We start from the raw sequence: 20949 nt of genomic DNA on the forward strand, positions 1-20949 counted from the left end.
TGTTCCACTCCTAGGAATTTACCCCAAGAATGTAATTTCTCGGACTCAAAAAGACATACCCACCCCTATGTTTATTGCAGCACTATTTACGATAGCTAAGATATGGAAGCAACTTAAGTGTCCATCAGTAGATGAATGGCTAAAGAAGATGTGGTACATATACACAATTGAATACAACTCAGCCATAAGAAAGAAACAAATTCTACGATTTGCAACAACACGGATGGAACTGAAGGATATTATTCCCAGTGAAATAAGCCAGGCGAAGAAAGACAAGTACCAAATGATTTCACTCATTTGCGGAGTCTAACAACGAAGGAAAACTGAAGGAACAAAACAGCAACAGACTCAGACTTCAAGAAAGGACTGGTGGTTACCAAAGGGGAGGGGTGAGGGAGGGCCGGTGGGGAGAGAGGGAGAAGGAGATTCAGGGGAATTTTGATTGGCACAGATGGTGGTGGGGGAGCCTGGGGATAGACAGTGACTCTGGCATCCTACTACACCGATGGGCAGTGACTGCAATGGGGTATGAGGGGGACACGATAACAGGGGTGAATGTAGTAAACACATTGATTTTCACGTGAAACCTTCATAGGAGTGTATATCAATACCTTAATAAAATACGTAAATAAATAAATAATCTTACTTCTTGGCAAATAGTGACTCTGTGGCATCTTACTTCACTGATGGAGAGTGACTGCAAAGGGGTATGGGGGGGACTCGATAACATGGGTGAATGTAGTCACCACATTGGTTTTCATGTGAAACCTTCATAGCGGTGTGTATCAATAACACCTTAACAATAATAATAACAAAGAATCTTACTTCTTCCTGGGTGTTAAAATGCAATCTTATGTTTAAGATGGGATCCTTCCTGCCTTTCACTATGTTGCCTGTGACTGGGTTTACTTGCCATATTAATCGCCCAGGTTACGTATTACTTGATTAGGGGCTGGAGGAGGAAAAGCAGCATCTGGGCAAAGTTAAAGATAAACTGGGCCTTTGAGCAGGCTAAAGTAAATTTTACAATAGCCTCATTTAATTGACACAGTGAAGACATGGGCCATGCTGAGGTATTTTCTTATCTGGGGGATGTTCAAACATTCCAGGCCAGGTTACTCCTGGCTTCTTAGTTTTAACTAATCTTCACTAAAGAATGCTTATACTCCTAGTTTGATATTTTACTCTGGAGAATTAACGTGACTCTGATTTTGCTTAACTGTTTAATAGGGAGTTTTGGTAGGGGTCTTTTTCCAGAGGCCCTCACGCTACTCTGACTACACCCACGGTCCCTGTCTCGGAATCTCTGTGGCTAGTTATAAATTACTCAGCTGCAGATTACAAACCGAAATGACACAAAGATACGAACTTTTAAATACAAGAAAATGCACTGTCAGTTCCCAGACCCAAGTAAAGAAACTTCATTCCCAAGTAAGAAACACGAGAAATACTCATGAAACTTTTTTTAATTTTAAAGGCGCTTCCCCGGGGCGGCCTCTTCCCCGCCACCCCTCCGCGGGTCACCCTTGAACTTCAGCCCGCCCGGCCCTCGCCCTCGAGGCCCCCGCCGGATAAATCCACACAACGCAAAACGCCCGCCGGCCTCCCTGTCTGCGCGGCTCGTCCCGTCCCCTCAGCCGGCGGCCCCGGCCCGAGCGGCGGTAGCAGGTCGGCGGCGCGGACCCAGGCCGGGAGGACGCGCGCCACGGGCCGAGAGCAGCCGCGCTCACCACCCGGTCCCGGACGGAGGAGCTGCGGCTCCGGCGAACCCCTCACCCGCGTCGGCCGCTTCCCGGCCCCACGGGCCACGCGCTGCCCGCCGAGCCACCTGCACGGCCGCCACCTCACCAGCTCCACCGCGACCTCAGGCGGGGGCAGGGGTCCCCGCGCCCCGTCCGGGTCCGCCCGCGCCCCGAGGTCACCTACCTTCCAGCACGCAGGGCGGTCGCTGTCGCCCTCATCCCTGAAGTGGGTCCCACTCAGGACCCTCCACCGATCTGCGGCAGCGGGAGCCGCTTCTCGACCGAGCTCTCGACGGCCTTGGCGATGCGGTCGGTGTGGGACAGTTTGCCCCATGCGTTGCGCGGGTGCCCTCAGCGGCCGCCGAGGCCAAAGGCAGGCCCGCGGCGGCGTCGGGGTTCTCGGTCGCGCCGCCCGACGGCACCGGCTGGAGGTGGCAGAGCTCGACTGGCCCGAGCGGCGATGTCCACCACCTGGCCCGAGAGTCCGGGTCGATCTCCACCACCAGGAGCGCTTCGGCCATGGTGACTGCCGCCCTCCGCCCGCCGCGGGAGAGCCGAGAAGGGACGACTGCTGCGACGGGAGCCCACCGAGCGCGATTAGGCGATCTGAGGCTGGGGGCCGATGTCGGTGCACCTGGAGGAAGGCACAGCCGAGCACGGCGAGGGCCCAGAATTCGCGGGTCCATCAACATCTGGTCTCCGCCGGTTCCGCTGCGCAGACGGGACGGCGGGACAGAGGCGCCGGGCCGCTGCTGCGTACACGACCAGCGGACCGAAGCACAGGACGTACCGCGGGAGTTCCCCTCCTTGGCGTCTCCCGCGAAGCTACTAAATCTTGAATATGGTGGCGGCATCGCCTGCAGCTACTGCACAGCCGCCGGATCACGTGTCCTTGCGCGCCCAATGGTTGCTTTCGCCGCGGGGACGGCCCGTCTCTGACTGACGGCCCCCGTGACCAATTATCCCACGGTGCTGCCGGGCATGTAGCCAATGGGATGGAGTCTGGGTGGGGCCTCAGCGGAAGCCGGGAGGAGCCGTGTTTTTGTTCTTCACACTCCGGCTCGCCGCCACGGGAGTTCTCCTTTCCGGGCGACCTGTCGTCTCTGAGGCCCTCGACCTCATTATAGATTAATGATACCAAAATAAAAACAATTAAACAAACAAATAAATAAATAAATAAAAATACACCACCAAACACAATTTGTAATGTGAGGTCCAACTCAGCCTAAATGAACATAAATTATCATTAGCAGGAATAAAAACCCTGATATCCATACAAAAAGATGGCCCCTTCCATCCTCAAAAAATGAAAAGTAGCTCAAAAACTTTTTCTTCTGATTTTCAAATCTCGTGTTGGTTCCCTAAGGAGGTATTTGTGAGTGAGTGGATTAAGCTTGCCAGTAATTTTTCCAACAAATGCCTTTGGGAAAAAAGTTTTTCATGCTGGGTAAGATGTGATTTAGGTCAAGTACAGACTAGCTGGAAGTGGGTCTTCTAGGAACCACAGAAAGCTCAGATCACATTTCTCTGGAAAGGAGATTTCGAAGATGCTCCAGCCACATTCTGCTATTCTTGTAGTTGCCATCTGTTGGCATTCACTGCAAATGTCCGCTATTAGTTTTCAAGTACTGGGAGAAGAGACAAAGACAAGTGCAAATCTCACTATCACTATTTTTACTGAGCTAAGTAATTTTTCTTGAACAAACAATCCCTAGAATTCTGTAAACCTTTGGTTAATTTTTAGGGCTCTGAAAAAGTTGATTTTAACCATTTTTGCCAGTTCTCTTTGTTGGTTTCTTGGAGGAGAGAGTTTTTGAAGATTCTCACCCTTATTTTCACCTTTGTCACTGCATTTCATGATATGAATATTTAATATATATATAGTACATATACTATATACACAGATATAGTACATATTTATAATCCCTTAATATGACATGTTTTTTAATTTTCCTTGATCCATGGGAAATTTTAAAATGTGCATATTTGGGAATTTTCTAGGTATATTTTGGGTACTAATTTTTAATTGACTTTCATGTTTTTATTTTTATACTGACTTTATCAATATAAAATACTGCTACTTTTAATTGACTTTATCACATTCCGATAATGCATCTGTACATATGTTTCTCTACGTATCACGCAGTTGTTTTATGGAGTGTTGTACCAATGTCTATTAGGTCAATTTGTTTATATTATTCAAAACTTATGTTTTCTACATCTTTGTTTCTCTTAGGAAATTTGTAGTTTATGTCTGTTGTCATTACATCTTCTTGTGGGGCATGTTTGAGCTTTTTATGCATTTTTCATTCTTCAGTGATATGTCATTATTGAATCTTATATTAAAATTATCCAGGATAAATTTGGCACCCTTTCACTATCTACTTTCAGACTCAAATTGTTTTTGTCTAGTCATTAGTGGAAACGTTATAATAATAAATTTCTGTCTGAGAGGCAAGCAGAGAGAACCCCTTTCTCTTTTCCTGACCATTTCCAATTGCAAGGTTAACAATTTCTTACAGAGTGCAGAGGTACTGAGTGATAAAGTGTGCTGAGACACATGTTGGTAGGGGCCACCAACCCTTTCTGTAGTGGTTGTGGTAGAAATATTTGATGTTGAATTACATGTGGCATGACCTTGCTTGATTAATATTTTCCCTTAGTGCCTTTAACGTATTAATTAAAGTTGCTTTAAATCTTTTTCCTGATAGTTTCAGCACCTTGTCATTTATCAGTCTGACTCTGATGAGCTATAGCTTTCATATCACATTTCTTCCTGCTTGTCTGTATTCCTTCTCACTTTTTTTTTTGATGAAAGCTAAACATGTTACAAAAGGCAGTAGCCTCTGAACTGAATTAATTATTACTATTATTTTTTGGCTTGGAGATGAGCACACCTTTCTTTCTGCTGTGTCTTTAGTTTGAAAGTGTGTGTTAATGTAGTCAGATGTAGGTCTGTTTCTGTGCATTGTGGCCATGGCTACCTTAGTGTACCAGCCAGAGGGGGATGTCAGTTCCCTTTAGTGATATTTTATGTTTATTGGGAATGATAATTTGCAAGAGGGATGCCTGTTCTCTGCTTGGCTTTGGATTTCTCCACTTGGCTTTGTTTTGTGTCTTTATTGATAAAGTCTGTCTCGTCCCGATTCCCCTGCTCTCTTTACTGTAATTTTTTCTTGACACATTGTAGCACAGGATGAGGGCTTGGCATGGAGCAGAGAACCGAGGAATTCTGGGAAGTTTAGGATGAGACTCAGTGTTAGGAAGGCACTCACTCGCCTGGAGTTGGGGATATAGTCTCGACAAATGTCCCTACGTCCATCCTCCAGAAGTCACACCGGGCCCAGCAAGTATCTCTTCCTCTCCCTCCAGAACTAGAGCTTCCTTCCCTCCTCCTCTCTCAACTGTGGGTGTTTTCACCAGTGCCCCACGCTGCAGCCCTCAGTAAATCAAGGTTTTTCTATCATAAAGGAGGCAGAGATGAGTTTGGGGAGAGTTTCTGCAGGGGCCGTTGTTCTTCTCTGCCAGCCAGCACCACGAGGGACCCTTGCCCAGTGTATTCCACGGTCTTCATTGTGAGTAGCTTGTGGGGTTCCCGGAGGAAGCTATGAAACTGTAGGCATGAACATTCGGTTCTCTGCAGCTCCATTCAGCCAATACCCAGAGAGGGTTGGGTAGAGAAAGAGTTTTTTCAACAAGCTGGCCAGTTGGACGATGGGAGGATTAGTGTCCTAAAGGCCCATCTTCATTCAGGGTTGGTTTCAAGCTCCCTTTATGCTGGGGAAGGGGCAGCAGACAACTGCGGACATTGGAGCGCCAGTGAGGGCCGAGGGAGGTCATGAAATTCCCCGCGTCGGCTGACTCCCGCCGGCACAGGTGGTCATGGTGTCTCTACAAATCCTTGATGAGACAATCATTATTTTGTACATATTTTCTTATCTTTTTGGGGGACACAAGCCTCGGGCAAGGGGTATTTGCTGATCTCTAGCTGTAGACAGAGCTATTAACAAGCCTACCTGCAGGCCTGCAGGGTTTTTGCAAATCTAAAAGGGAGTGTCAGTTAAGGGTCTTGTGGCAATTTTCAGTTCCACTGCTTAGTTTGCCTTTGTGCTGTTTCTATCTGTAAACTCCAGGAACAAAACAGACCCACAGGGACAGTTTCCACGTCTGTGCAGTCATCCTTACCTTGTTCCTGGCAGCCTGCAAGGAGCCAGACCCCAGCTCATAACTCCCTCAGGAGTGGTTACAAAACCAACTATTTTTATGGCTCCCAGAGATTTCGCCCTTTGATGCCAGCCAGCCTGAGCTTGGCCTTCAGAAATTCAGCAAAACAGTTTTAAATGTATTACCCGTATAATCAACCTTGAACAAAGTCAGACATTGTAATGAAAATGTTAAGATGGTACTGAAAGATGTTATTGTTCCAAAATATCAGAAATATTAGAGGGAGATACAGGCAAGAAACTGAAGTACATAAGTATTTATCAAGAACTAGGGTTTTGCTTATATGATTTTTTATCACTAAAAAACTTTGAAAAATTTTTGGCTTTGTATATACTCAGATACATGTATGTATATAGTTAGAAGAAACCTACTCTTGAAAATGACTTCTGAGTAGAATATTTCTAGGTCTACCAAAGTAATAAAATTGAACTAAATCTCAATTCCAATAATTATATAATTTTAATTTCTTGTGAACACCCTTCCCACTCCACATTATTTCAGTCTGAGCAATAGATTATTTGGTCATCGTTGTTATAAAGAACTAGTAAGTGTTGAAAAATTGCAGAGAAGGTGATAAAAAAGTGCTTGAAACCAAACTCAAAATCTTATGAGGGACAATGAGAGTTAAGAGCACTTCCTTTCCTAAAAAATTCCCTATATGCATGTAGTCAGACAGATAATAACAATATTAGATGCATGGGGTGCAGGCATACTGCACTTCCCTATGGAAATATAAATGAACTTATTTAAACCAAGGCTCTACCAATTGAGTCCAGTTTATTTGCTTGTTTATTTTAACCCAAGCTATTTTATGATACACCCAACCTTTGCACCCCTCTTACTCTTACATTTAGGGATCAATATATTAGGATCAAGGAAGAAATTTTTGTTTCTTTACAATTTTTCTATGTGAAATGACATTTCAGTGTGTTAGAAAATTAGTTCACATAAAAATTGCCATTATAAGTGCTACACAATGATGTAGTAAATTGATTTATAGCTCACTGACTTGGCACAACCCAGGATTATTCACCCCATCAAATGGCACACATGGCTGATGCCCCAGAACTAAGGAATTATTTCTGATATTTTGCTCTCTGTTCTTTCCTGTATGCACATACAGTTAATACAAGTCACACTGTTTATCTGAATTTCTGGGTAGACTATGAGTTCTCAAACATTTCCTGTTATTTTCTGCTGAATAAAAGGAAGACAACAGTCCAGTTCTCTAGTGTGAACTGGTATACATTTGGTCATGAGATGAAGACAACAGAATGTGTGTGTTTATATTCACTTTCTTATTCAGTATTAATAGGGAGGACTGATTCCTACATTACTCTAGCAGGCTCACTGCGTCCATTTAAACTTGGAATATGTTTCCAAGTGCAATTCTCTGATTGGAAATTAATTTTTATACTTAAGTCCTCATGATGGTATTTTTTACCTTCTTTACGTGTCACTCTTTGCACTTAAGAAATTCAACACATGGTTAATATTTGAAAAATCCCATTTCCTTTTTTTTTTTTTCAGGAAAAAATTCTTTCAAAACTATTACCTCAATATCTAATAATGCACATCATAGTGGAAAAAGCTTTGGTAAGTGAAATTTCCTGCTCCTATCTCCCTTCCAAGGCTCCTTTCCTCCTTTCTTTCTGTCTCTTTCTTTAAACTTAATTAAAATTTTTCCTTAATTTCAAAAATGTCATTGACTTTTTAATTTCCAAATAAAGAGATATTATTTTAGGTGTTACTCAGCCACGACTAGCCTAGATTGCCCTACACTGTCTCCCCCGCTCCCTGTCCTCAGCCTTGACCGCACTGCCTAGCAGCCTTGCGCTGCCCTTAACCTGCTCTAGCCTCTCAGGCCACATTGTTTTCTTTGAGCATACCTGACAGTGATCAGCTTACTAATTCATTTAATATATTTTTCCAACTTCCTGGCAGAATAATGGACAAATATAATGGTATATATTTAAAGCACACAATGTGATGATTTATCTATGTATACATTGTGCGTTGACAGCCAGGATTAAGATAATTAATACATCCATCACTTCGCATAGTTCATTCTCTCTTCCCTGTGTGTGTGTGTGTGTGTGCGCACATGTGTGTGCATGTTGAGAACACTTAAGATCTACTCACAGCAACCTTTAAGTATACAACACTATTACTATCTCTAGTCACCATGCAGTCCATGGGAGCTTCAGAACTTGTAGTTCAGAACTTCTTATAACAGAACTTATAACTTTGTCCACTCTGATGGACAGGGACTGTAATGGAGTATGTGGGGGGGACTTGATGATGGGGGGAGTCTAGTAACCATAATGTCACTCATTGTAGATTAATTATACCAAAATAAAAAATAAAAAAAGTAATTTAATCAAGTAAAATCTAAATAAATCCAAGAGAATCTCTGTTTTCTTCCCAGTGACATCTCAACAGATAGGCAACTCTATCACTGATAGTGCATGGAATTTACTTATAACTCCTTCATTTACAATTCCAGTTCAGTTCTATGAGCATGTAATTGTTCAGAAATCTCCATTATGAAATTTTGGCAGTTATTGAAGTATTCTTTCTTTATTTGTGATATACTTTTCTTTATTAATAAGATTTCCATTTTTTTAGAAGTTTTGGGTTCACAGCAAAATTGGGAAGTCCAATCAACCCATATATCTCTTGCTCCCACACATGCATAACCTACAGCATTACCAACATCCTGCACCAAAATGGTACATTTGTTACAAACGATGAGCCTGCACTGATGCACCATTATGGCCCAAGGTCCATAGTTTACCTTAGAGTCACTCTTGGTGTGGCACATTCTATGGGTTTGGACAAATGTATAGTGACATGTATCCATCATGATGATATCATACAGAGTATTTTTCCCAGCCTAAAAATCCTTTGTGCTTCTCCATTCATCCCCCCTCCTCCCTCAAACTATGACAACCACTGATCTTTTTACCGTGTCCATAGTTTTGCCTTTTCCAGAATGTCATAGACTTGAAAACAAGCAGTATGTCACCTATTCACAGTGGTTTCTTTCCCTTAATAACATGCATGTAACATTCCCTCATGCCTTTTCATGGTTCAGTAGCTCATTTCTTTTTGGTGCTAAATAATATTCCATTATCTGGATATACCACAGTTTATTCATTCAGCTACTAAAAGACATCTTGGTTACTATCAAGTATTTGCTGTTATCAGTAAAGCTTCTTAAATACCTATGTGCAGGTTTTTTGTTGTTGTTGTTGTTATCATTAATCTACAATTACATTAAGAACATTATGTTTACTAGGGTCCCCCCTTCACCAAGTCCCCCCCACAAACCCCATTACAGTCACTGTCCATCAGCATAGTAAGATGTTGTAGAATCACTACTTGTCTTCTCTGTGTTGCACAGCCCTCCCCATTCCCCCCCACATTATACATGCTAATTGTAATGCCCCCTTTATTTTTCCCTGCCCTTATCCCTCCCTTCCCACCCATCCTCCCCAGCCCCTTTCCCTTTGGTAACTGTTATTCCATTCTTGGGTTCTGTGATTCTGCTGCTGTTTTGTTCCTTCACTTTTTCTTTGTTGGTATACTCCACATATGAGTGAAATCATTTGACACTTGTCTTTCTCTGCCTGGCTTATTTCACTGAGCATAATACCCTCTAGCTCCATCCATGTTGTTGCAAATGGTAGGATTTGTTTTCTTCCTATGGCTGAATAATATTCCATTGTGTATATGTACCACATCTTCCTTATCCATTCATCTACTGATGGACACTTAGGTTGCTTCTATTTCTTGGCTCTTGTAAATAGTGCTGCGATAAACATAGGGGTGCATCTGTCTTTTTCAAACTGGGCTCCATGTGCAGGGTTTGGCATGGACATATTTTCAACTCTTTTGGGTGTGTGTATTTTTCCCTTGATCAGTCTCCCTAGCAATTGATCATCTTTTTAGTAATCCAAAAATTAATAATCTAAGTGTCAATACCAAAAAGTTAGGCACAACAGAGTATATTGAAAATTTATTTCATGATTGACTGTAAGTGCTGGAGAGTCCTGTGTGATCTCTATTGTTAAAGACAGAGGTTTCAAAATTTCACATTTTAGTATAATATTTGCAGAAGTTTTTTTTGGCAAGATAGTACTTATTCAGTTAAAATAATTGACATGACTAATTTGCTAAGTGTTATTTTTTCATGAATAGATGCTAAATTTTATCAGACTTTTCTGTATTGATTTATCTAACCATATGATCTCCCCCTTCAACCTGTTAATGTACAAATAAATTTATTGATTTCTTAATTGCAAACCAACCACTAATTTCCAGAATAAAATCAACCATCGCTTTTTTAAAATTTAATTTTTAATATATTGTTTGATGTATTAATTCCTATATTATGAATGAGACTAATTTTTAAGTTTTATATCTTATACTTAATGTAAAATGAGTTGAAAGGATGTTTCTTTATTAGTTATTTTTAAAAACAATTAATATACATTTTTAAAGCCATTCAGGTTACAGAAAAATAAGTGCAAAGCACAAAGAGCTACCATCGTTCCCTCACTCCCTCTCCCCATGCCTGCTTAGTGTGGTACATTTGTTACAATTTGTGAGCCAATGTCTAAAAATATTATTAACTAAAGTCCATGGTTTACATTGCAGTTAACTCTTTTATACATTATATATGTAATGAAATATAACATGGTTCCATCATTACAGTATCATACAAGATAGTTACAGTGCCCTAAAAATACCATGCTCCACATAATCAACCCTTCCTCCTTCCCCACAAGCTTCTAGCAACCAAAGATCTTTTCACTGTTTCCATAGTTTTGCCTTTTTCAAAATGTCACAGAGTGGAATCATACAGTGTGTGTATGTGTGTGTGTACGTATGTATTTTTGTGACTTCATAGCTTCCATTTATCATGGAATAATATTGCATTGCATGATGTACCATAGCCTATTTATCAATTTTGGTTTCTTATAACCTTTACAATCATGAATAAAGGCACTATAAACATTCATGTGCAAGTTTTTGTGTGTATGTAAGTTATCAACTCAGTTAAAATACCAGGAAGCCCAATCACTGGATTATATGGTTATGGCACGTTTATTTTTTTAAGAAATTACTTATAAAGTAGTTGTATCCTTTTGCATTCCCAAACAACAAGGAATTAAATTCTTGTTGCTCCACATCCTCACCAGTGCTTGGTGTTTTTGGTGTTTTGGATTTAACCCATTCTAATTATTGGGTAGTGGTAACTCATTGGTGTTTAAATTTGTAATTCCATAATGACATATGATGTTGAGCATCTTTTCTTATGCTTATTTGCCACTTTTTCTTATGCTTCCTTGCCCTTCATCTTCTTTGGTATGGTGTCTGTTCTGATCTTCTGCCCATTAAAAAATGTTGGGTTGTTTGTTTTCTTATTGTTGGGTTTTAAGAGTTCTTTGCATATTTTGGACCAGACCTTTATGTGTTGGACATATCTGCCTAAAATATTTTTTCCCAGTCTGTGGCTGTTGTTTCATTCTCTGAACAGTGTCTTTAACAGAGTAAAAGTATTTAATTTTGGTGAATTCCATGTCCTTCTTTCATAGAATATGCTTTTCGTGCTATATCTAAAAAGTCATCTGCAAACCCAAGGCGACTAGATTTTCTCTTAGGTTACCTTCTAGGAGTTGTATAGCTTTGTATTTGACATTTAGCTCTATGATCCATTTTGAGCTAATTTTCATGAAAGTCATAATTTTTTTTTGCACATGAATATCCAACACTAAAAGGAAGATCATCGTCTCTCCATTGAATTGCCTTTGCTCCATTATCGAAGATCAGTTGACTCTGTCTACACGGGTCTAACTCTGGTCTCTCTATGCTGTTGATTGATATGTTTGTCTATTCCTGTGCTCATACTATACTATCTTAATTATTACAGCTTTATAGTAAGTATTCCTGTCAAGTTGCCAAAGTGATCTTGTTTTTGTTTAGTATTCTGCTGGCCATTCTGGGCCTTTTGCCCATCCCTGTAAACATGAGTTTGCCTTATCAGTTTGTCAATATCTGAAAAATAACTAACTGGGATTTTGAATGGAATTGTATTGACTTTATAGATCACATTGGGAAGAACTGACATCCTGACAATATTGAGTCATCATATCCATGTAGCTAGAATATCTTGTATTTATAAAGATCTTTGAGTTTCCTTCATTAGACTTTTGCGGTTTTCCTCATATGGACTGTGGACATATTTTGTTCAATTCATAACCAAGTATTTCTTTTTTTGGTGCTCATGTAAATGGTGTTGTATTTTTAATTCCCAGTTCCAATTTTGTATTGTGTATAGATGGGCAATTGACTTTTGTGTTTTGTCCTTTCATCGTGCAGCCTCATGTAATCACTTATTGGTTCTTGTAGCTTTTTTGTTGATTCTTTGATATTGTTTTCATAGGCTGTCATGTCATCTGAGAACAAAGACAATTTTATTTCTTCCCAGTTTTTGCATCTTTTATTTCCTGCTCTTACCTTATTGCATTAATTAGGACTTCTAGTATAATATCGAACAGGAATGGAAGGAGGAAGCATCGCTTCCTTGTTCTTGATCTTAGCAGGAATACTTTTAGCTCCTCACTCTTTTTAAATATATTTCTCCAACGTAGTATGCCATGTTAATTTGTGCATTTCTAACTAAGACAGAAATTTCTGTGTATTTAAAAATAAAACTAAACCTTAGAGAGGGTCGTATTCAAATGAACAAAGGTAATAAAAACATTCAGTCCCTGGAAACCAAGAAAGGGGATACGGGCCACAACCCAGGGAACACTTCCCACATTCCTTTTGCCTCTTAACAATTTTCTTTCATGTCATTTTATGCTGGAGCCTCTCATCTGCCACCTTCTACCCCCAACACACAGGCAAAAACTCACAAAATAAATCCTGTTTTTCTCTAAACCCCCAACTTACTCTCTTGTTTCCCTTTGCTCTCTTCTTCCTCTTTCTCCCTCAACATTGTCTCTTTTCCTTTTCTCCTTCGGCTTCCCCCTCTTCTCTGTATTCCTAGCTTTACTCCTTCTCGGCCCTTTCCATTTTTATGGAGATGTTACTGACACATAGCATAATATTCGTTTCAGGTGTACAACACAGTGATGCAATACCTGTATATATTGCAAAGTGGTCACCACAGTAAGTCTAGTTAAATCCATCACCACACAGTTACACCTTTTTTTTTCTTGTGATGAGGACTTTTAAGATCTACTTTCTCAGCAAATTTCAAAAATGCAGTACGATATCATTACCTACAGTCTCGCCATGCTGTACATTACATCTCATGACTTATTTATTTTATAATTGGAAGTTTGCTTTTGACCCCCCTTCAGCCATTTAGCCCACCCCCATCTCCTGCCTCTGCAAGCACCAATCTGTTCTCTGTATCTATGAGCATGTTTCTTTTTAATAATTCCACATGTGAGATCATATAGAATGTGTGATATTTGTGAAAAATTCTAAATTCACCCAATGACGTGCTCTCCTCTGTGAATATGATGGTCATAATTTAATGACTCCTATTTGTTAAAAGATGATTGGGGAAGACGAAGTAATTATCAAAAACAGTCAATATATAAGGGTTGGAAATATACTATCACGTATGTAGTGATTTTTGTCATTCATTATTGTGTTTTCAAAATTTTCACTGATTTTTCTAACCCCTTTTTCATATTTACACTATTAATAATCCTAGAAAAAGTGATTTTTATTCTTTATAATTTAGGTATTTATATGTAAGAGGTAAAGACTAACATGATTTATAGTAATTATGTGTTTTTCTGTTTCAGATATGTAATAACTTAGGTAATTGTCATTGCTTTCCGGGCTATAGGCCTCCAGACTGTGAATTCCAGATTGGTTCACCAGGGGGAAGTATTGATGATGGAAATGTCCAGAAATCTGGTAAGAAGAAATTAAATTTTTTAAACCACACAGAATGTCATTTTATGAAATAACTAAAGAAATATACTGCCAAGTCAAATTTTATGATCTGTGTAATTGTAAGAGTTATCTTGAATAGTGGCCTCATTCAAATTAGTGTTACACAATATTTGTGATGAGATTTTCTGGGACATTCAGTTTCGGTCAACTTAGTTAAACAAGTTAGAGTACTCAAAAAACTTTAAATTTTTTATATAAAATTATAAATTTTTATATATAAATATATAAGTATTATAAAGGTAATAGCATGAATGCAAAACAAATCCAAATATGGAAGAATGACACTTCACAAGTGATTTGCATTCCATATTATTAAAAACCTTGTAGGAAGCAACTATAGGATAAAGTGTTCATTTTTAATGAAATTTGGAAAAGACATGGCAAAGTATAAATAGAAAGAGTAGCAAATCATATTTTGACTGATGAAGCCATGTTTATACTCTCTCTTGTTCCCATGAATGAAGGTAAGTGCCAGAGCATATCCACTATTTAAATCATTCAATCATCATTAATACATTACCTCCACAGCATGTTATTAAGTGTCGGGTAAGGCAATAATATTGATATATAGGAGTGGTCCTACACTATTTTTCTACTTGCTCCACTCCTGTGGGTCCCATAGTATGGAGAAAAGATGGTGTAGAAATTTATAGGCAAAAGGATGGAGGAAAATTTGGATGGTATATATAACCAACCAGTCTAAAAGAAACAATACTCGTTATGATATTTATAAAACAGCTTTGACCCAAAATGATATTGGCAACTATTCTTGTGACAAATTTCAAAAAGGAACCCCTGATACGTTGTATAAAAGTAGTTATGTTTATTTAAATTTATCTCTCTTTCCAGAAAACAAGTTTTCCTCACCCAACATGTGGCTACAACTCGCTAATCAGGGATTAAATAAATCATCCTTTTGTGTTGCAGGAGATTCTTCAATTAGTGGATTGTTAAAAAGGAATTTGATAGGAATAGGGCTTTCCTTTTCAGTATTTACTAATATTTCTGGAAAAGATATTTCTCAACCCCCTCGGATTCTTACTCGAGAGGTTCAATTAAATTTACCTGTTAGTACTACTATAGTTAGTGATTGTATATGTATTAACTGTACTCGTATACCTTCTTATTGTAACTCTACCGTTCGTGTAAAATGGCCATATGGTCATAAACTCCTAAATGGTTGGGTGTTTTTGTGTGATAACAAAACTTATCAAGCCTTCTCTTCACAATATCAAGGTGGTTGTGGTGTAGGGAGTATTCTCCCTGCTCTTATAGATCATCCTGGATATCGTCATCGGCGGGTCTCCCGAGCCTTGCCTTCTACCTGTGACGACAACTTGAAGCTCTTAGACCCCGTTGCAGTCGCTGTTGCTGCTGCCCTTCTCCTTCCTGTCCCTGGACTTGTGCCTGGAATGCAATATGAAATTTCAAAGTTGGCCTGTGCATATAGCAAGACCACTAACTTAACTGCTTCTATCTTATCGGAACTCAACCAAGAACTAGGAGAAGTTCGAGTAGCAGTGCTTCAAAATCACGCTACCATAGACTATTTGCTATTAAAAGAACATATGGGATGTGAACAATTCCCAGAGATGTGCTGTTTTAATTTGTCTGATTTTTCTCAAACTATACAAAACCAGTTAGATGATATTCACCATGTCATTGATAAATCCTCTCAGATGCCTGGACTGCCTAATCGGTCCTCTTGGATTCATTGGGTATGGCCTATATTGGTGGCCCTGCTCCTTTTGTGCATTTGCCTTCCTGTCTTGATAGCCTGGGTCCATCATATGGTTGCCAGTTTGTTGAAACCAATACATGCTTATGCTACTTTCCAGGAAGTGATGTCTAAGAAATGATTGCTCTTTGTTTGCATTGTTACTCATGAAAGTCCGTGCACTAAATCTTTGTATTTTGTGATTTCCATGATTAAGGCTCGACATAAGAGCAAGAGTATGAAGACAAACATCAACCAACTCCTAACGCCTTCTTTTTCCACATGTCCTCCCCTTGGGTGGCCCAGAGAGATGGCTGGTTAGCCAGAGATGGGTAAGATTCTTAATGGGAGGAATAACCTAAGACAGGCACAGTCGAAAGGGGCCAACAGGTGAGGAAGAGGGGGCCAGTTGAGGCGAGGCTTAGAACCTTGTCCCCCCATTTATATGAGGCATTCCTTGCTGGTTTTGTCTAGCTAAGTTAATACCTAAAAATAAAAAGCGGACCTTTCGTTTGAGTTACAACAATCATTATTCTAGGGCTCCTTAATTAAAAATAAGGGGGAAATGTGGGTTCAAACTGGCCTTTTCTGTTAATTGATTTGTTTTCCTTGTTGTTAGTGAAGCATGTATTAGAGCGATACATCACTACCTTACTCAACTCCCACAGTTTAGGTACGCCTTATCTGTTCTGTGATCAGGAGCACTGTGCCCCAGCCATTTGGGGGCGGTTAAACATTGAGTTCGGGAAAAAGTTAATAATTGTATGATGTATAATACCAACTGCTTTCAAGTGTAACTCTGTGATCAATAAATATGAGAAGTGCCTTTTTAGCACCATCTTGTGCTGTTACGCCTTGAGTCCCCTGGCTGGTCCTTTCAGGTCTTCAACAACTCATCGCGTCTCTCTCCCTTCCGCTGGTCGGGGGTCGGGGAGTCTGACACTAGAATTTTTTGCATTCAAGTAGAATTCTAAAATAATACTTGGCTCAGATAAGGTTGATTTTCTTAAGTGGTTTATGAGTGTGTGAATGTCGTTGTGTATATGTGTGTTTAATGTGTGTTTGCTTTCTTAGGATGACTCTCAATGATTTCTACCCCGGCCTTGATGTACTGGTACTTACACCATGAGAATTGCATTTTTCTGCAGTACAGTCATAGCCCAGGAATCCAACATCTACACATTCCTTATTCCTGCAAGCCTGAAAAGGGAATAGCCAAAGTAAGCTGACTGTATTTGGCAGCTAATTAAAGGAATTTCACATTATACTGACATAAGAGGTACTTATTTAACAATAATATTAATATGCCAACAATATATGATTAATTTGTAGCACTACTGCTTCCAGCACTAGATGAGACTGATTACTTCAGAGTAAACAAAACAACAAAAGTATATTTCTATATTCCTTGCTTATCCTGTGATAGAAGGTAAATATATGAAATAAATAAAAGCAAAAATAAATATGTGATAAATACTACAGTTTATGAAAGGATAAAATACAGGGAATTTACCTAACATATGAGAACAGTAAAAAATTTTTATTGTGTCTTGATTTTGAACAGGACTTAATTAAGCATAGAAATAAAAGACAAGTACTTATAGGAAAAGAAATATTTTTTTTAAATTACATCATGAGGTAGTATGCAACTTTTGAGAAATATTAAGGGCAGTATAGCTGTTAGATAGCAGCCATTCAATTATTAACTAAATATTTAAGAACTACAATGTGCATGGCCCTGAGAATGCTGCAGTAAACAAAAAAAATCTCATATTGCTCATTTTGCAGTAAAAGATATAGAAACACTCAAAGAAAGCAAAAGCGAAATGTGATGTGGCTGAAGTTGTTACGGCAGGATTGTGTAGGGTCTTACAGACTTAGCCAAAGCTGGCTACGACTTACAAAGAAATTGGTTGTATTCAGAGATTCAATTGGAAGACAGAAAACCAATAAAAGTAGGTTTTGGAAAAGAGAATGGAAATGGAAAGAGAAAATACAGACAGGCAGACTAGAATGCCATAATAGATGTCCAATAAATGACAACCATTGTGTGAAATGGAGTGATAGAGGTGCAGATGGAAACCAGTGGCTGTATTTTAGATATAGCTAAAAAGTTTACCCTGCCCCAGTGTAATGATGGACTTGATATGGAGGATGAAAAGAAAGATGGATCAATGACACCAACGTTATTGCCTTGTCTAGCTCTTAGGGAAAACTAACCATAAAGCTAAAAAATTTAGCAGTATTATATTTTGAGCTGTATATCGTCAAGGAATATTCTGCCTCAAAGTAAAAAAAAATGTTCACTGAATTCATAGCAAGATTGATTGATGGTAAACGAAAGGAGACATAATTGGAAATATTTTTATAAAAAATTCTCTAAATAATATTTTCAATATTTCATAGAGATACTGTACTTTTGAAAATATGACCTTTATAAACTAATTTTTAAAATCAGAGAGTGAATTTGCAGCAGAGCCAGAGGGAGCAGGCGCGCTCCCAGCAGCCAACTGGAATCCCAGCCCAAGGCACAGCCACCAGGGCCAGACCCAAAGGCCACTGCTGGCACAGAGCTGCCCAGCAAGGTCGCTGCTAGCACGGAGGAGTGCACCTGGCATACCTGCCACTCCCTGCAGGGCTCCGTGCTGCTCTGATGGACACCCTGCCCACAGCAGCTTAAGGGACTAACCTGGTGGCTGCTCCAGGAGTACGGGTAACCATCACAGGCAGCGGAGAAGGGCAAGGCATCCAGCAAGCAGGAAAGGACTTTCTTCTCCCAGCTGACACACCCACAACCGGCCTACAGCCACTGCTATTACGATGAAAAGGCAAAAAAATTTGGTCCAGTCCAAGATACTTCAAACAACACCCGAGAAAGGATCTGCAGAGGCAGATCTAACCAGTCTCCCTGAAAAAGAATTCAAAGTAAAAATCATAAACATGCTGACAGAGCTGCAGAGGAATACGCAAGAGCTAAGGGATGAAGTCCGGAGGGAGATTACAGACGTCTGGAGGGAGATTATAGAAGTGAAACAAACTCTGGAAGGATTTATAAGCAGAATGGATAAGATGCAAGAGGCCATTGAGAGAATAGAAACCAGAGAACAGGAATGCATAGAAGCTGATGCAGAGAGAGATAAAAGGATCTCCAGGAATGAAACAATATTAAGAGAACTGTGTGACCAATCCAAAAGGAACAATATCTGCATTATAGGGGTACTGGAGGAAGAAGAGAGAGAAAAAGGGATAGAAAGTGTCTTTGAAGAAATAATTGCTGAGAACTTCCCCAAACTGGGGGAGGAAATAGTTGCTCAGACTACGGAGGCACACAGAACTCCCAACAGAAGGGACCCAAAGAGGACAACACCAAGACACATAATAATTAAAATGGAAAAGATCAAGGACAAGGACAGAGTAGTAAAGGCAGCCAGAGAGAGAAAAAAGGTCACCTACAAAGGAAAACCCATCAGGCTATCATCAGACTTCTCAACAGAAACCTTACAGGCCAGAAGAGAATGGCATGATATATTTAATGCAATGAAACAGAAGGGCCTTGAACAAAGGATACTGTATCCAGCATGATTATCATTTAAATATGAAGGAGGGATTAAACAATTCCCAGATAAGCAAAAGTTGAGGGAATTTGCCTCCCACAAATCACCTCTACAGGGTATCTTAGAGGGACTGCTCTAGATGGGAGCACTCCTAAAAAGAGCACAGAACAAAACACACAACATATGAAGAATTGAGGAGGAGGAATAAGAAGGGAGAGAAATAATCATCAGACTGTGTTTATAATAGCTCAATAAGCGAGTTAAGTTAGACAGTAAGGTAGTAAAGAAGCTAACCTTGAACGTTTGGTAAACACGAATCTAAAGCCTGCAATGGCAATAAGTACATATCTTTCAATAATCACCCTAAATGTAAATGGACTAAATGCACCAATTAAATGACACAGAGTAGTAATAGAATGGATAAAAAAGCAAGACCCATTTATATGCTGCTTACAAGAGACTCACCTCAAACCCAAAGACATGCACAGATTAAAAGTCAAGGGATGGAAAAAGATATTTCATGCAAACAACAGAGAGAAAAAAGCAGGTGTTGCAATACTAGTATCAGACAAAGTAGACTTCAAAACAAAGAAAGTAACAAGAGATAAAGAAGGACACTAAATAATGATAAAGGGCTCAGTCCAACAAGAGGATATAACCATTATAAACATATAAGCATCCAATACAGGAGCACCAGCATATGTGAAACAAATACTAACAGAATTAAAGGAGGAACTGGAATGCAATGCGTTCATTTTGGGAGACTTTAACACACCACTCACTCCAAAGAACAGATCCACCAGATAGGAAATAAGTAAGGACACAGAGGCACTGAACAACACACTAGAACAGATGGACCTAATAGACATCTATAGAACTCTACATCCAAAAGCAACAGGATACACATTCTTCTCAAGTGCACATGGAACATTCTCCAGAATAGACCACATACTAGGCCACAAAAAGAGCCTCAGAAAATTCCAAAAGATTGAAATCCTACCAACCAACTTTTCAGACCACAAAGGCATAAAACTAGAAATAAATAGTAGAAAGAAAGCAAAAAGGCTCACAAACACATGGAGGCTTAACAACATGCTCCTAAATAATCAATGGATCAATGACCAAAATAAAATGGAGATCCAGCAATATATGGAAACAAATGACAACAACAACACAAAGCCCCAACTTCTGTGGGACGCAGCAAAAGCAGTCTTAAGAGGAAAGTGTATAGCAATCCAGGCATATTTAAAGAAGGAAGAACAATCCCAAATGAATAGTCTAATGTCACAATTACGGAAACTGGAAAAAGAAGAACAAATGAGGCCTAAGGTCAGCAGATGGACGGACATAATAAAGATCAGAGAAGAAATAAATAAAATTGAGATGAATAAAACAATAGAAAAAATCAATGAAACCAAGAGCTGGTTCTTCAAGAAAATAAACAAAATAGATAAGCCTCTAGCCAGACTTATTAAGAGAAGAAGAGAGTCAACACACATCAACAGAATCAGAAACAAGAAAGGAAAAATCGCAACGGACCCCACAGAAATACAAAGAATTATTAGAGAATACTATGAAAACCTATATGCTAACAAGCTGGAAAACCTAGGAGAAATGGACAACTTCTTAGAAAAATACAACCTTCCAAGACTGACCCAGAAAGAAACAGAAAATCTAAATAGACCAATTACCAGCAAAGAAATTGAAGCGGTAATCAAAAAACTAC

The 20949-nt window shown here is 39.5% G+C and overlaps 1 protein-coding gene across 1 annotated transcript in view; it reads right to left on the reverse strand.

The window, feature by feature from the left end:
* LOC118909962 (ral-GDS-related protein-like) overlaps positions 1–2077 on the reverse strand; it is a 61377-nt gene extending 59300 nt beyond the window's left edge. The window contains exon 1 of the mRNA XM_057505183.1: positions 1927–2077. Within this exon, the coding sequence (XP_057361166.1) occupies positions 1927–2076 (150 nt within the window). The 5' untranslated portion in view covers position 2077. The remainder of the gene's footprint in view (positions 1–1926) is intronic.
* Between the last annotated feature and the right edge of the window lie 18872 nt (positions 2078–20949).

Source organism: Manis pentadactyla, chromosome 7, assembly GCF_030020395.1.
Source record: "Manis pentadactyla isolate mManPen7 chromosome 7, mManPen7.hap1, whole genome shotgun sequence".
Taxonomy (NCBI): domain Eukaryota; kingdom Metazoa; phylum Chordata; class Mammalia; order Pholidota; family Manidae; genus Manis; species Manis pentadactyla.